This window comes from Orbicella faveolata, unplaced genomic scaffold (genome assembly GCF_042242905.1).
Source record: "Orbicella faveolata isolate gen_17 unplaced genomic scaffold, um_ofav_v1 contig_2, whole genome shotgun sequence".
NCBI classification, from domain to species: domain Eukaryota; kingdom Metazoa; phylum Cnidaria; class Anthozoa; order Scleractinia; family Merulinidae; genus Orbicella; species Orbicella faveolata.
This window is the reverse complement of record NW_028301547.1, coordinates 23,180,001-23,197,740: the sequence shown is the minus strand read 5'-3', so window position 1 is coordinate 23,197,740 and position 17,740 is coordinate 23,180,001. Positions and strand designations below refer to the sequence as shown.

Genomic DNA, 17,740 nt, shown 5'->3' with positions numbered 1-17,740 from the left:
AATCAGAGAACAGCAGTCGTGATAGAATGCCAGTAGATTTATACAGTTCTTGTCGCACAGAATTAATTTGCGACCAAAAATTGAACTAATATTGATAATCTCTCCGTACATTAAAATCTGTCAAAACAGATAACTTACTTTGATTTATTTTTCTTCAATACTAGCAGCGAATGTCGCGGCTTCGCCGCCAAAAAACATAGGCGAAGGGGTACAACTCGTGCCTCGTCCGGAAAGCTTCGCGAGGCATGCATGAGACGGAAGGGCGCCGATCTTTGTCAGCTCGTGAGGACAGGGTTTCAACAGAGGCCGTAAGAAGCGTTGACGCGATCGCATGTCACTGAGGTTTCGAACAGTTTATCACTGACACAGTGAAGTAACTGACATACTGCGAAGTAACTGAGATCAACTAAAGATCGATCCTTTAGATAGTTAGATGGCAGCTAGCCCCCCGATCAGTAGAAAGCGCTGATATTTCTAAGTGGCCAAGTAAAGCAATTCCCAGTGAGGTGTTCATGCCAAAAGACACACTCACTCAGCCATGCGACATTGTTATAGTGGTCGAAGAAGACAAAGAGTTTAAAGTTCGCAAACCCATCCCTTTGGAGGCAAGGCTTTTCTTCCAAAAGCTGCTGAACAGCGATATGAAGGGATTGTTCAGCTGGAGAGGTTCAGCAAGTCCACTATGGGAAACACACTGGAGTTTATTTACACTGGCAAAGTTCAGATCATGTGGATGAAGACGACGCCACAGACCTTATCCGAGAGATATCATTGCGAAGAACTTTCCTCCAAGGCCAAAACAATCATCCTTAAAAATTTCACCTCCTTATATGCATGCAACCAGGAGGAGGTTTTGAATATGTCGAGCAAAGGACTTGAAAGGTTGATTTCAAGCGATGAAATGCATATCAGCAGTGTCAGCGCCGAGGAAGATGTTTTTAACATCATTCTAGTGTGGATTAATCATGACAAAAGCAAGCAAAAGAAATATTTCGCCCAGTTATTTCGTCGAGTTCGACTTGCTTATGTAGCGCGTGAATTGTGTACAATAATATCGTGACAAATGATCTTGTAAAAAATAACGAAGGCTGTTTGAATCTTGCGGAAGACACGCTGAAGCTGACTGAGTCTAGAGACTTTGGTAATCTCTCTTTTACACCTAGAAAGTCACTTGAGTCCTCTTTTATAGTATTTCATAGTGACAGTGGGGGTGGAAATATTATGTGCTATTTTCCCCATGAAGATACATTTGGTTGTCTAGGCCAGCTATACTGTCCAGTACGGCCTCTTGGACTGAATAGCTGGCAAAGCAAACTTGTTCCTTGTCGTAGCAAACTGTATGGAATCGCGTCGCAATCCAGCAGGCTCAGAACCGTTGTCACTCGAACGTCAGCTGGTAAGCTATAACCCATACTCTGACAGCTGGGCGATATTACCGTGCGAAGAAGACAGACATCTGCAGCAAATATATGTTACACAGGAGGATGAAATTTACGCTCTGTTGTCTGAATACTGTGAGTACCATGGATTATGTCGGAATTCAAACCAACAATATTTTGCAGAAATCTGTGACAAGACGAAACATGTTTTCTTCATCACGAAGTATAAACCCGAATCAAACACGTGGGAAGAAATCACATCGTTTGATCATTTGGGTTCCAGACAAAATTTTGGCATTGTAGCCAAAGGGAATGTTATTTATTTTGTTGGAGGTGTAAAATGGGAGTGTGGTTCCTTGCGCGCCTATTTCCCTTGTGTCGGCAGGTACGACATTAACAAGAACCAGTGGGACAAAACAGCCGGCAGACATTCATGGATTTAGCCAGCACTGGAGCGTTGCCTTGGTGAGCGAAAGAATTTTCATTGCTGGTGATAGACAGTTCCCCGCGGGGGGGGGGGGGGGGGGGGGATTGTCATTCTCAAGTTTACGATGAAACGGCAAACGCGTGACAAGTTGTTGCAAAACCGCATCGCAATTCCGTAGCGCTCTTTGGTGTTGATGGTAAGCTGTATGCAATTTGCGCTGATTTGTATGTATCTGATTGCAGCTCCTAACACAACACTCAGAAAAACAACAGTCAAATGTTATGATCGTGACAGAGATGAATGGAATCTAATAACTGAACCAACTATCACTATGTGTAGTTATTTGCTGGGTTGTGCGATGAGAGATTCCTCGTCTATGATCAACTGAAAAGCTTCATTCCACATTCTTTTTCTGGACCTCCTAAATCTCCATGTCCATGTCCATCTACATCGCCATCTCCGTCTTTAGCCACGCGTCATTATTCGGGGCGGGGAGATGAGAGGAGGACTATGGTGGAATGTGGATACGACAAAAAGAAACGTAACTGAAGTTTGTATTTTGGATTTATTGTACATTTCTATTCTCTCTCTAAATAAAGCTGCAACTTTGGAATTCCTCTTCACGGAATCTCCTGGCTAAATCGCTGTAGAAAGAGCACAACTGAAAAGTCTTCATTCGGCGTGAACTAAATCTGCTTCTCGTCTAACCCTGGAGGTATCTTTGATCTTCGTTACCACGCTCTATACTACTTTGTCTCATGTTCTCCTTTTTACTGCTTCCGTATTTTTCCACATTCCACGTGTTTTCCAACCCACATGGAGACCATCTTATTGAGCAAAGAAGGGCATCACTATTTAAAGTAGAAAAAGACCATCTTAACTCAGCCCTCTCCCTCGTTTTGTTATGAAGCTTTAGCACAGTAGTTATCACGGTACTGCGCGAACTGTCCTTTTCTTTGGGAATCATATAGCTTGGCATATTCCCAAATATTTGTCACTACTCGCTTTAGCTACGTTACCATGTACCACTCGATAAAAACGACAATCAGAGAGATTTTAAATGTTAAAGATATGTTTCGGCAGAACGTCTGCATTCTTTTCGTAGTCATTGAATAATCTCCATTTTACCGGCTGCCAATGCAGTAATTGCACTTGATGTAAACCCTACCTACAATTTCAATGACCATGCTTATTTTTTAACTAATTTTAGACCAAATTGATTACACAGATACATGTAGTACTTTTAGCTTGTCAAACACTTTTATCATGAGCCTCTGGCTTGGAGGACTGGGTAACCACCCCCTGTGTATATGACAAATAAATTATCTTATTGTTTTCTCAAGCATCTGAGCGGGCCGGAATCCTAAATTCTTGAATTTGATTGGCTAATCTTACGCACGTGACCGGTCCAGCTTTATACGATACGGCCCACGGGCCGGATTTTTTTTTCGCTGCCTAAATATCGCTCCTAAAAGTTAGCCGTAATCGTCAATCTTTTGCCTTTTGTACACATCCATCGACGATTAGTCAACGCAAGTTTATCTCTATTCACTTTAAAATGGCAAGGAAAGTCACTGTAAGTAAATTCAATTGAGTGTTTTGAAGTTGTGAGAGTTTGCTTTATAATTGTTTGTAGCTTGCGCTAATAGCGCGGCGTCGACAAAACCAGGATCGGACCGGACCGGACCGGACCGGATTACGGATCGGATCACGGACTAGATCACGGATCAGATCACGGATCGGATCACGAATCGGATCACGGATCGGATCACGGATATGATCACAGAAAAATAAACAACAAAGTTTTAAAGAAAAAAAAATCCAAAAAAAAAATCAAATCGTTTATAAGATAATAATAAATAAGAAATAAAAGTGGAGAACTAAAATATGTTAAATGAAAATAAGAATCCCGAATTTGGCATAATGACATGTTAATTACAGAGAATGACAAGAGGTCATTTAAAAAGCCACATAAGCGCCTAATTTACGACGAATTTAAATTGTAATGAACAGGTAGATGTAGTTATATTTTAACGTTAGTTGGCTCGAAGCTTGCGTGAACCTCCCATTCTCGTTTTTGAAATTGTTGTTAGTATCAGTGGCTAATTCTCGGCTACATTTTCGTGTCAGATGTTGGCCTAGCAGTTAATGAGAATACTTACGCACGAAAGCTTAAGGACATGACTTGCTTTAAAGGAGCTACGTCACGATTTGCGCACCTTCAAAAAACTAGCCTAATTTTTCAAGTTCGTCATTTGCAGTCCTCGTTAATCTTTGCCATCCTTAACGATCCTTATTCCGTTTTGATAGCGTTCTTGACTCTTAAGTGTTTTCTATCCTAGAACACGATCATTTTAAGGTTTTATTCTATTTAAAGGCAACTCTTTACGACCCTAAAAATGACTCTAAAAATCGTCACGTAACTCCTAATATGTTGTTTATTCTCGGGTTGCGTTATCGTTCACACTGTCGATGTTATTCCTATAATTTTTTGTAAAACAGCTATATTTCCTTGAAATACAAATGGTTTGTTTCGTTTTATTCCAGTGCGAAATATCGTATTCCAAACTCACATCTTGTAAAAGTATAGACTTGTCTCAAAAACGGAAATTGTTTGAAATCATCAGGTGTTTAATTTTTTAGTGTTTTTAGTTTTTGTGTTTCTATTCATACGTTCGTCCTATTATTACCATGCTGACTCGTTTTATGACAGTTTACCTTTGATGCAAGTGGATATACGAAATATCATTTATCTGAACTGCGGACAAAGATATGAAGACCTAATTGATCATCGCAATTATACACACAACTTGAGCAGTTGTGAAATTAAAGACTGAAAAAAAAATTCAGGCCTGAACGGGATTCGAGCCCACGACCTCTGCGATACCGGTGCATTGCTCTACCAACTGAGCTATTAAGCCAACTGGGAGCTGGTCACATTGTGAGTTCGTAATATACCCGTAGATGGTGAAGAGTGCAAGTGAATATACAGAATATCATATAGTTGAACTGCGGAGAAAGATATGAAGACATGATTGATCATCGCAATCAAAACCCAACAGCCTGGAAAAAATTCATCTGTGACCAGCTCCCAGTTGGCTTGATATTATAAAAGAATAAAGGAATATCACACCTGAATTAAATAAAACGTTCTGCTCACAGTAGTCACTCTAGTGTAATTTGCTCAACAAAATTTTGAATTTTGCATTTTTTTTTCCTTGATCCGATCCGTGATCCTGTCCGTGATCCTGTCCGTGATCCGGTCCGTGATCCGGTCCGTGATCCGGTCCGTGATCCGGTCCGTGATCCGGTCCGTGATCCGGTCCGTGATCCGGTCCGTGATCCGATCCGTGATCCGGTCCGAACCTGGTTTTGTCGACGCCGCTAATGGCGCGTAATCCTGTGTTTCTCTCGCCGTAAAACTTGAGTCAATTTCAGTCGAGTTTACCTCTCTGATCGTTACTGTATTTAGAAGAATTTCTGTGGAATACACTTAACGAATTTCCTCGCTTTCTGCTATCCAATTTACGGTAGAAAAGGGACGAAGTGATTTTAAAAGCAACGACTGACAGAAATTGTTTTTGTAGTAAAACTTCAAACTTCGCACGAAATTTCACACCGCAAAAACAACTTTGGAGAACTTAACTGGTGAAATAAATGCAACTAACACAAAGTAGTTCGAAAAAAATCTGTTTTTTAATACATCTTTCTTTTTCTACTATCTGAGTTACTCGCTCGTTGCCAAGATCTTTTTCAAATCGTTAGCAGACGGCGCGCAAGCCGCTTCAATGACAAGAGTTGCGTAAACAAACCCATTTGTAATCTATAAAACCAATTTACTGCAGGAAAAAAAAAATAAACATGCTATTTGCCGGCTTACGGTCGGTCCGTATGGTGAAAAACTCAGGTGACCTGTGGCTCGAAAATGCTGCCCTCGGCCTGCGACCTCTGGCAGCATTTTCAAGACCTCGGTCACAGTTTTTCACCATACGGACCTCCCAGCCGGCAAATAACATATATTTATCTTACTTAATTTATCTTATCTACCTTATCTATCTTATCTTATCTTATCTTATCTATCTTATCTCATCTACCTTATATTATCTTAGCTATCTTGTCTTATCTATCTTATTTTATCTATGTTATCTATGTTATCTTATCTTATCTTATATTGTCTTATCTATCTTATCTTATCTACCTTATCTTATCTTATTTTATCTTAGCTATCTTATCTTATCTATCGTATCTTATGTGATCTGATCTGATCTTATCTTATTCAATGTAGATATTACAGTATATGTAACTTGATTGTTGAATTGCTCTTGAAAACTAGTACATGTTAATGAGTACGTATACAAAATGGATAAAAGCGTGTGAAGTTGTTGATATTGGGAAGGGTTAAACCACAAGCTTGTTTATCTTGAGCTGAAATCTAATGCACGCTTGAACAGTTATATGAAAGCAATCGCTGGAACTTGAGTCGCGACAATGCTCAGAATTCTGCGGGTGTTTAGCGATGTGTGTCATATCTGTAGATAGGTGTTCACGGACACGCGTGGGAAAGTGTCGGGTAGTTTCACCGACATAGCAGGCATTACAGTCTGCACAAGAAAATTTATGCATGACGCCTGAGCGAACCTCATTAGGCATAAGATGTTTCACACTTAACCAGAACAGAAAGAGATGAGACCCTTCTAAAAACAACAAAAATACACGTACTCATGATCAACCCTTTCTCCAACTCCATGAGAGAACCCGCGATAAATTACCGACTCGATGAGATCTTTATCGCTCCTCATCAAACAAAATAGATGACGGCTGTAATCTTTGTCGCTTTTCGGCCAATAGTTAAAACTCTTACCATCACCTTTCGACCAAAAGTCACTTGACTCAGGTGAACGGAGAATTAAAAATTAACAGACATCAAAGCAGGCTCGCCCTCTTGGAGCTTTCGCACCAGACTCCTCCTCGCCGAATCGCACGCGCGTGTGACCCAAAAGTGATCAGTCTGATCCTGTGGGAAAAACCGTCCCTTAATCAGCAATTTCAACAGCTAAACAAAAGGTTGTTTCTAACAGGTTCTATTGCTGCTTTGGCAACCTGTTGTATAAAAATGTTGACCACAACTGTGGCTGTCGCTGATTGGGCATGTGTGTGATACCGTTATCATATAATCACACACTGTTATCGTATGATCACATACTTTGATTCATCAAAGTATAAGTGATGAAAAGAGCTGGAAGCGTTTGGCCATGGCAGCCACCTTTTAAGATGGCTTAAAGTTTTAAAGTATTAAAATACTTTAATACTTTACTTAAAATACTTTAATACTTGTCCAGTCTTGACCCCGTATACCCTCCCCCACCCTCTTTTACTTGATCATTGTGTTTTTGAACAGTATAAAACAGAAGCCCAGTCAATAATGAAAGCTTGACACGCATTGGGTTACTACGTATTTGCACTATTTCTAGTCTTTGTGCTGTGTCGGGCTTCCGATCATTTCAGCAAAAAGTCCACGTTGACTTATCAACACTTCAGGTTTGTCAAACTCCAGCACTCGTCCACCGTCAAGAACCATCACTTTGTCATAGTCCATGATGGTGTTCAGTCGATGAGCAATAGTAATGACTGTGGAATCCTTAAACTTGAGGCGAATGACTTCCTGGATCAGACGATCAGTCTTAAAATCCACATTAGCGGTGGCTTCATCCATGATGATGATCTTGCTCTTCTGGACCAGTGCACGAGCCAAGCACACCAGTTGCCTCTCACCAACGCTTAAGTTTGTTCCAGACTCTTTAAGTTCAAATTCGAGCTGTCCTGGGAGATCCTTGACAAGCGTCTTCAACTGCACTTCTTCCAGAGCGGTCCAAATGGCTTCATCCGAATATTCTGAGAACGGATCTACGTTTCTTTTTAAGGTACCTCCAAATAGCACTGGATCTTGGGTTATAACAGCCATAGACTTTCGAGCCTCTTGGAGATTGATGGATCCAATGTCCACACCATCGATTAACACCTAACACGCAGGGGAATGTTTGTCAATAGCCAGCGTAGCAAACGTTCCCGTACGAAGAGCTTTGTCTATATTCTGTCCAAGCGCAAATTTAAGCGAGAGCAAAAAAATCGACGAAGCAGGGGGTGGTGGGGCAAACGAGGGAACGCTTGCCCGTTGCCCCCAAACCCCTCGATTCTGAAAACCCATTAGCCAATAAACGGGACCTCTGATTGATGCAGCGAGGTCATGTTGACTGACAAGTGTTCATCGGTAAGTTGTTCCGTTAGTTGATTTTTATCAAAAAAAACTTGCAGTCAAACTTTGCGACCCTATGACTTAATACAAACAGAAAGCACTTTTTTCCCTGAACACTTAGGGTATTTTCGCTTTGAAACAAGTTGAAAGAAGTGCCGTCTTGGAGTTCGCACTTGAATAATACAATTTTAGCACTAAGTGAAAAGTTGTCAATCAATGAAAATTGATGAAAATCTGGGCGTTTTTCAGAATCGATCGGTTTTCGTCAATGTTTTAACTCTCGCTTCAATTTGCGCGTTGCCTGAATGGGAACGTTTGCTACACAGGCTAGTTTGCCAACAAAAAGTCGTCGTCTTTCTATGAAATATCTGAAAGTCATTCAGACTTGACGTCCAATTAGATATTTTAGCTAAAATCGTGCCCCCAAAAAGGTCCCGAAACGTTTAAAGGTATTGCCTCTATATTTTTCAGCTTCAGTTGTTCCCTCTCGTACTCGTAATTCCAGCCAAATCTTTGAGGTGTGTGTTTCTTGAATTAGTCGCCGGTATGGCCTAAGTAGGTACATATCGGGGTTTACGTTTGTAGAACTCTCTGAAGAAGTGTACAATAGTGAGGTGAGACGCTTCAGAGAATAAACAAGTCTGACGACTTTAAATCGCCGAGTGGAGCTCACTAGTTAAGCATTTAAAAACTGTAAGAAAACAAAAACAAGCTACTTCTAAATTCTGAACATTTGGAGAAGCTCTGTGGGTTAGGCAGGCAGGCGTCTGTATCTAAAAGAGTTTTGCATGGGACTTCCCGCTTTAAGCAGTCTGTAATTTTGTCGCCTTTTCTGAGGCTCACTTGAAACAGAACTGAAACCTAAGCCACGCAGATAGGTGTAGACAATTTATTAGTTGGAGTGGTTACCCGCACCTATCTAATAGCTTGTAATAGAAACGCTCAGGCCCCCCAAGACAGTTGTACAATGTAAAAACGTACTTCTTTGGCAGTTTTTTTTTTTAGAGCTATTGATTATTTCTCGTCTTAACGATTAACGTACCTTTCCCAGAGGATCTGGCATACGAAACAACGCTGATACCAGAGATGACTTTCCAGCACCGGTGCGACCCACAACTCCCACCTTCTCTTTACTAGAAACATGAACGCTTATGTCCCTTAAGACACGAGGTCCTCCTTCAAAGTAAATGAAAGAGAGATCTTCTATGGTTAAGCTTCCTTCATTAGGCCAGGACTCTGGGGGTCGTTCCTCAGTGCTGTAACCGGGCTCAGAAGCGATATCAGTATACGTCATTACACGTTCGACGGACGTCATCAAGGTTTCCACCTCTGATGCTGATCGTACACCATATTGAGTGCCGTCTAATGTTTGCAGTGCGTATGTTAGGGCGAGTCCGGCCAAAGCTAAGGAAAGGAAAAGAAAAAAGAACTGTTCATTAAAAAGAAAAATAATCGAGAAGGGACAGCTACCAGACTCCATTTGTGATCACAACGAGTGCATAAACTAGGAAACGAAATGTTAAACTAGTTTCTATTGTTTCTAGCTCACTCCTTTCAATTCGATTTTTAGATGCTCTCCTTACTCGGACATTTTCCAGCACTTTCAAGTAATTAAAAATTACTTTAGACTTAAAGTTAATTGACTGATTTCCAGCCGAACTTGTACAGCACCACTAACGTCAACGCGCGTTACTCTTCCCTGTACTTTTGGTCAGCGAGAAAAGCATCTTAAAGAAAAATGAATAGAATTACACCTACGGAAAACAAACAATTTTTTTTCCTTGAGATTTGTTCAGTAGAAGGATGTGTTTCAGGTTGAGTACTGACCGGGACTCTCCGATGCCAAGATGGCCGCCACTGCAACAATCATGACAAACACAGTAGACAACAAATCAAGGCGTATACTCAACCAACGATTAGAAGACATCACCATGAAAAACGCTTGTGTGTTCTGGTCCTGATACCTAGAAAAATAATCACACATTGCGAGAAGTTATAAACCCGAGTTATAAGAAATCAATAGAGCCGATGACATACTCAGCGACAGGAAAGCCAGCCTTAAACAAACTGTAAGGCGCTATAATTTGGGGAAGAAGTTTCAAGTCCTCTTTTTACCTCTAGGTCAAGCGCGAAATATCGCCAATATAGTTTAAAACTTTTTTCTTCACAAAAAGTATTCGATTCATTTCTTGCATTAATTTACTGAGGTATAATCGCATCGTAATACAGACTTGAATTCTATTTTATCGCGATAACGTTACGTGGTTCTCTGTCATTATTACCTTCATCGTATCTATAACAAAATTCTCGGTCGTAATTGGTTCTCCACAAGCCTATTTGTCACGCAATCGGCGCGCGATCACGTGGGTGCCCAATTACAGGTACCAATTTCGACTCTGATTTCGGATAATTTCTTTGCAAGATATTTGTCCTAATTCAGGGAGTAATCGGCCAAGTAATTTCAAAATCGGACAAGACTGCAGCCCGAGGCCAATTTCAAATTACAAGCCCGATTTCTCTCTGAATTGAACGACACGAGATCCAACTACTATTTAATCGTATTTATAACAAATTGACGAAAATTGACGTGTGAATGTGAACGTAATTGACGTGTGAATTGCGAAAGTATCCAGTTAAAAGTTTCCAGTTACAAGAACGTTTGACTTTGCATTTTCGTTGGTTCCATCTAAGCGCGAGCACATCTCGAGAAAACATGACTAGCTGGAAGTTTGCAAGACCGCGAAGAGTCTCGCACCCAAGGTGTTACATCGTTGATATTTACTTGTCAAGTTGTCTAAATGAGCCTTCAAACAAATTAAAGAGTTACTATGTCTGGGGAACTCCTTGTTTCCAGTATAGATCATGTTCTTGTGACATGTCCGCGGTTAGATGCAACCAACGAGTAACTCGAGACTAACCATTTTAGTCTGTCCACAAACGTCTTGCTCATATTTGAAGTGTGCACTACTTCCAGTCCATCTACCGTCTCAGTGACGTGTGAGTACACAGGACTGCATGTGATGGCTTCAATTCTCTTCAGCTCTCTGGAGGACTTCAGATAGAAGCGGGCGAAGTAAACAAATATTCCAATTATTGGAAGAAGGGCCAGAAAGAGCCAGAAGTTTGTTGCAGCGGGAACCAAAATGGCTACCAGGGAGAATAGGCAGAGTAAAACAGCTTGTAGAAACAGCGGTGGCAATACGTCGTCCATAGAGCCAATATCCTTGGAGAACCGATTCAGGATACGTCCAGCTGGGGTCGAATCAAAAAACTTTACAGGTGCCTTGATAGTCGCCAGGGTCATTTTACTGTGAAGGTTTTCAGCCGCTTTTAGGAGGAGGTAGTAAAAGGAGAAAGACGACACTGTCATGACAACAAGGGACAACGCCACCAAACTACCGTGAATGATATGAGTGTTCGGGGCTTTCTGTTGGTCAAGTGACATCCCTGCAATTCTGGACAACCACCAATTTGGAGCTAAGAGGCAAACTGGGACGGCATTCAAATAATTAGTACAACTGGAAAACATGTCAAGGAAATGTTGATTGGCAGAATTTAGTTCGTGCAAGCCACACTGGTGATCATTCATTAAACGTTGAACTAATGAGAAGTTCACAGTCATTTGTGAACTTGTGAACGTGTTAGCTATTCCGAAATCTGCTTAGAGAGTTATTTTTCTTTTATCCAAATGACAGATTCTAGGGACTCCTTTAAGGTTACTTTAACTTTACCAAAAATCTGGCCAAACTAGTAGAATACCTCTCCTGCACAACATGACCCTGCGTACATTAAATCATGCAGCGTACTATACTCATTTCCTGGAAACAATTAAACACACAGTTCAGCTTTAGCTTAATACTTTTAACTTTATTTTGACATACGTTTGAGGCAATTAATTTCATTCCTATCCTACATACCTAAATTCAAGTTTTTGTTCGCTAGATATGTTGCTGTCTCACTATCGTCTACGTCAAAACGTCTTCAAAGCATAAACTGAATGTTACATATTACTGAGTGGCTACGATATGATATATTTCACTAAAGAGGCAGACCTTGGAGTATTTTCAAGTTATAAACAGAATTAGTTTTACCTTGTAGTACTAATAGGGAAACTGCAAGCAGCACTATCCCGGAAACAGGCAGTCCTTGTTTAAAATAGTCCCAGTACAGTCTAAAGGTCACAGTTCCGGCACTCTTGGTCTCCTCTTCTTCCTTCAAATCAAGGAATGATAGTCCCTTAGAATCACAGTCTGACGAATCACACTTGTTTGTAAGTACCAGGGAGCTAGTAGTCTGCAGAATCATTTCGTCGTTCACATTTACACCAACGCCTTTATCCTTCTGTTTAGGTAGAACCAAATCATCAACGAAGGCTTTGTTGTCTTGACCTTCTCGTAGTCCTCCCACAAACGATACTGAGGGTTCATTTAGCACCTTCTTTATGTTCACTGGGCCATCATTCTTAAAGGGCCCAGACAACGTGTGGTCAACTCTTTCCTTGTTCTGCAGATTAGGTCCAAATGCTTTGTCATCTTCTTTAAAGGCTGCATCATCTTTACCTTCTACCAATCCTTTCGAACACGAAGAGACCATCGAGTCTGTAGAAACGCGCTGCAGCGTATCAATGATCCCTTTGTCATCTTGGACTGGTTCAGCCAATGTCTGCTTGAGGGTTTGTTGCTGAGCATCCTCAGGCATATCGCATGTATTGACTGAGGGGATCGACAGACCTTGCAGCTCCTCCTTGATAATGCCTTGGTCATCAATCTCGTCTGAGCTCGCATTGCTTGGGAACCCAGGTCCATCTTCACAATTTTCAGGCAATCCTGATACTCCCCGAAATGCTCCCTGATGTAGAAGTTCAGCGTATACCCCTTGGTGAATGGTTGAACCGTTCTCCATCACAACGATGCGATCCACATCTTTCAAATATTGAATTTGGTGTGTGACTAGCAAACGAATACGACCCGCTAGGTGGCCTAGCATACAGCTCTCGAAAAGCCTTCTTCCTACTTTGGTATCGACTGCACTTAAGGGATCATCAAGCAGATAGATAACAGCGTCTGAATACACTGCACGAGCTAAACCCACACGTGCTTTCTGACCTCCACTGAGGGTAACTCCACGCTGCCCGATTTCCGTTAGGTCACCATTGGTGAAGTTCGTCAAATCTTTCGTCAACTCACATATGTGAATAACCTGCTGAAACCTCCCCTCGTTGAAAGGTAATCCAAACAAAATGTTTTCTCTTATGGTGCCAGAAAATACCCAGGGTATTTGAGGAACATAAGCTAATTTTCCGTGGTATGAAATTGTTCCTCTATGCAGGGGAAGTTCTCCGAGAATGGCTGTTAGAAGAGAGGATTTTCCACTTCCAACTGCACCTGTTATCGCTAAAAAGCTACTATTGCGAACGTTCAAAGTAATGTCATTCAATGTGTTGCTCAAAATGTCTTGGTTCCAGGAAGATGACGCTCTAAAAATCGAGACATAAGGCTCTTCTAAGTCCGAGTTTGTAGAAAATAACTCTGTCGGTACAGGCGCAATGATTGGCTCCGATGGAGAGTTGTCGGTACTCGTTTGAGCTTCGCTAAAATAGTCATCTCTTTGTGTGTAACTGAGTAATTGGACAGCCATTTTCTTTTTCTTCTCGCCTTTACAATTTTGTACCGCAAGGTCGCCGTGGGTACGGTTTTCACCGATTTCTTCGAACTTCGCAACCTTCTCCATCAGGAAAGTCTGTATTCTATCGAGTGCTACCTTGCTGTCCGAAGCAATCTGCATGCAGAAACTCAATTTGTAACAAAATGTTACTCGTAGTGCTGCAAAGCCTAGAAGAAGGGTGAATATCGCAAATGATGACAAGTGGGTTCCAGTCAATATCAGAGTTGTCACTGAGACAAGGACAGCGATGGGATTCGTTGTGAAGAGAAAAACAAGTAATATTGATACAATCAACCCTTTTAAACGAATTATTGCCATCTCCTTCCTGTGAAACAGATTACAGAAAATGACATAAACGTGATGAAAAGAAATTGGGCGAATGCCAAATCTAGATATAGATTAGCCTACAGCTAGGAGAATCCATGCCCCTGGAGGACGTCCAAAACAGTTTTCATGGTTGAGTTTTCTCATTAACTGACCGCCTGGTAATAAATAATTCATCGGGCTCTGAATCAAATTGGCAAGCTCACAACGGCAACAACTAAAATGAGTGTAAAGTGAACGCTTACTACTTTTGCTAGAACTGAAGTCCACTACCAAAAGGGACGGTTCCTTAATAACTAAGTTTAGATGCATGATCAAATTTTTAAATTCGATCATTGCACCCACGTTATTTTTATAGATTAAGCTGTGGAATAGACTTCAGTTAATGATTGATTCTAGCCATCAGAATGAACAAATTCAAATCTTGCTTGCGAACATTCTTGTGTACGATCGCCGATATGTTCATATTCCTCAGCTTTTGAGTATTTTTGACTTAAAGGAGCTCAGTCACGGTATTGTGAGTCATTTTGGCCACGAACAAAATTACCTAAAACTGAACGGAACCTGAAAATAACAGTATACTAAGACAGAAAAACACCAAAGGGATAATAATAAACCATAAAGGAACAAGGATGGCTAAGGATGGAGAAGATTAATAAGCTCTAATTAACCGAGCAGGAGGTCTGTATGGGAGAATCTTGACCGAGGTGGTGAGTACAGACCGAACGCAGTGAGGTCTGTACACACGACCGGGGTTAATAAGATGTTTATTATATGGCAAAGAAGAAAACTTTAATTCGTTTAATGTAACTGGTTTGCTGACATTTTGCTTGTGAACGGCAAGTTTGCCGAAATTTGCTCGTCCTCTTTACTTTTTTTTTGTCATCAGGCTTTTTGGCACTTCCATAAATGATTGAGAAGAAAATAAAAGAAAATGGTGAACATTTTTGTATTTTAGTTTGCTACTTTTTCAACGTAAAATTAAACCGTTCTGTAGATGCCGGTCTAGATGGGAAAATCTAGACCGCGGTCAATATCGATTTCAGCCAATCAAATTCGTGAATTCGGTAGTTCCCAGTCCTTGTGAGACACAGCCATGTAATAACACGGATTACAAACGACAAACTTGAAAAATCTAGGCTAACCTTTTCAAGATGCGCAAACCGTGACCTACTAGCTCCTTTAAGGCAGTGTCTTATCTTTTTCATGCTGGCTTACATGCAAGTTTTATTAAGAAAAATGATGCAGAACTATAATGCAATCCACGAGTAATGACGTTTACTTGCAGCATGTGATGATGCATCTTCCGAAACATACGTGAACAAAATGAGACGCACCTGCAGGGAATCATGATAGTTGTATTCATCAAAACAAATATCCTGTCCTAGGTGATGAATACAACTGCCATGACTCCCTCCCTGCAGGTACATCTCATAGAGGGAACTGGGAATTAATTCTTTGACGTTAGTTTCAGTTAGAATTGGTAGTCGTCTTCTTGTAAGCGGCGGAGGCTGTTCAATATCCCAAGAGAGCGGGGCCACTCTAATGACTGAAAATACCAAGGTTACTGAGTGAATTTCTACTAGGTAGGCATACTTCTGACTTGAGGTCCATTGTTATGTGGTCTATACTGACACTTATGTTATTTTATAACATGCCATAGAAAATACAGCCAATTAGAATACAGGAAAGCCGTTGTATATTCGACGGTATTACATCCAAACTTCCCATCATGCCTCATGCGCCGAGTGTTTGTCGCATTGATTGTGTATTTTCTAAGACATGGTTAAAATACTTATGTTTTTCGTGGTATACCATGCATGGAATATCTCACTTGTCACTTGTAGCGGAGCTAGCTCCCGGCGGCCCGAAGGGCCGCCAAGCGGAGCACCATACTCATATAGGAAAGAAAAGGAAACCCATGAGTTGATTTTCTCATGGTTATCATGGCTAGCGGTATTGCTCGTGGGCGCGTACGCACGACGGCGTCGCGCAACATGGCGGCCATACTTCAATTAATAGGTTGACAAAGACATGCAACATTGGTTTACCGTGTACTTCTGTGATATTGGACATCCATGTCATGATCAATTGACACCTGTCAAAACAAGGTATCCTCTGACCAGTACCACGTGACCATATCGCGGGCTCAAGTTTGCAGGTCATAATGTTTTTTTGAAGTTGACTGCCGACCAAGTGCTGGTTTTCGACTGGATCGCGGGCTCACGTCACCTTAACTTGTTGAAAACAGGGCAGGATTGTTTGGAAGCCGGTTAACGCTGATCCAGGATTAAAAGTTAACAGAATTATAACTTTTTCTTCTATACAAATGGTTTTTGCTACTTTGTTTTGTGCATATGGTGATTATTAAAACTCAAAACAGAAGGCCAAACAATATACAGAAAACCTAACCGCAGAGTTACATGAAATCAAAATTCTACCTTTTCCTGGGTTAGCTTAATCGGGCTCTTAACAACCCGGCCCAGGAGCTACCCTTTTAGGCTGGCCTAAATCTATAAATTATTTCTCGGTATACACACTCGCCTAAAAGTTCGTGTATAAACCGAGAAAATCCAAGTGACAAGTGGGATATTCCATGATGTATCGCTAAAAACGTTGCATGACTAGTACATATTACCTGCGGAGGCTGCGCACAATGTCCATGAAGTTCCATTCCCAAGCATGCATTTTCACCGCTCGTATTCCAGCGATGATTTCGTTCATCACCACAAGCCGTTTGTCTGTAAAAGTGGCCGCTTTCTCCCTCAGCTTTGCAGCTTTTCTCGCCATTAACATTTGAAAGGCGACTAAAACGACAAGTAACGCGGCGCCAGCGAGCGCTTTCCAGCCAATCAGGTGCCACAGAATCAACAGGCTGATCACTATTTCCAGTGGCGCTGACAGCATATAGCCAACGCTATACAAAGACTTTTCGATCTTTTGTGCATCATTGGAGACCAGATTGATAATGTTTCCAGACAACGTAGCCTCCAGTCTACAACGACGGAGTGAGAGAATCTGCAAGGCGAAAACAAAAAATGCACTGTAAACTGGACTACGTTGGTACTTGCAGATCGATTTTAGCTCATTAATTCTCTCATATTTCATGCGAATTATAACAGCTCATTAGTCTTACAAGCTTATTTCAAGTTCCTTTCTGCCTAATTATCAAGCAGCAATTTTGGACTGTTTGGTTTTGACGCGTAAGACGCCAACTGTTAGTTAATTAATTACACGTTGTTAGAAATGGTAATCAAGAAAGCCATTTCTATCAATTTTATCATTTGTCGCTTTTTTAAGTTTGAGTGCGACAATTCAAAACTGTGTGCTACAAAAATTAGGTTCTAGGTCTTACAAAAAAAAAAAAAACTGGGAGGAAGTTTAGAGTTGATGACTCTAGTTAACATCCCCTATGCTTCGTCCTTAAGCCTTGAATTCTCATCGTGATGAAGCTTACCTTGTTATATACAAGTCCGATTAACGCCACCTTCAGCTTCAATCCCCAGTGTTCAGTTACAAAGTCATAATGATGCGTCACTACCGCTTTTATCAGGCTTGCCATTCCCAAAAGCGCCACGTAGGTGAACGCGAACCTCATGTCAAGATCTGGCCCATCGTTCAGCGTCTTCAACACAAGCCAAAGACACAGAGGCTGGAAAACAAAGCTCAACGACTCTAGGGTTTTCAACATCA

At 41.2% G+C, this 17,740-nt stretch overlaps 1 protein-coding gene and 1 pseudogene across 1 annotated transcript in view; one reads left to right on the top strand and one right to left on the bottom strand.

Annotated features, from left to right (window-relative positions):
* Window positions 1-245: 245 nt before the first annotated feature.
* Window positions 246-1,893, top strand: LOC149112523 (kelch-like protein 38; annotated as a pseudogene).
* Window positions 1,894-5,480: 3,587 nt separating this feature from the next.
* LOC110067029 (ATP-binding cassette sub-family C member 4-like) overlaps window positions 5,481-17,740 on the bottom strand; it is a 16,370-nt gene continuing 4,110 nt past the window's right edge. Inside the window, exons 2-8 of the mRNA XM_089290396.1 lie at window positions 17,505-17,740; window positions 16,686-17,065; window positions 12,151-14,048; window positions 10,978-11,548; window positions 9,887-10,023; window positions 9,102-9,463; window positions 5,481-7,825 (exon numbers count right to left, since the gene is read on the bottom strand). The exon at window positions 17,505-17,740 is cut by the window's right edge and continues 327 nt beyond it. Coding sequence (XP_089146522.1) covers window positions 7,274-7,825; window positions 9,102-9,463; window positions 9,887-10,023; window positions 10,978-11,548; window positions 12,151-14,048; window positions 16,686-17,065; window positions 17,505-17,740 — 4,136 coding nt within the window. The 3' untranslated portion in view covers window positions 5,481-7,273. The remainder of the gene's footprint in view (window positions 7,826-9,101; window positions 9,464-9,886; window positions 10,024-10,977; window positions 11,549-12,150; window positions 14,049-16,685; window positions 17,066-17,504) is intronic.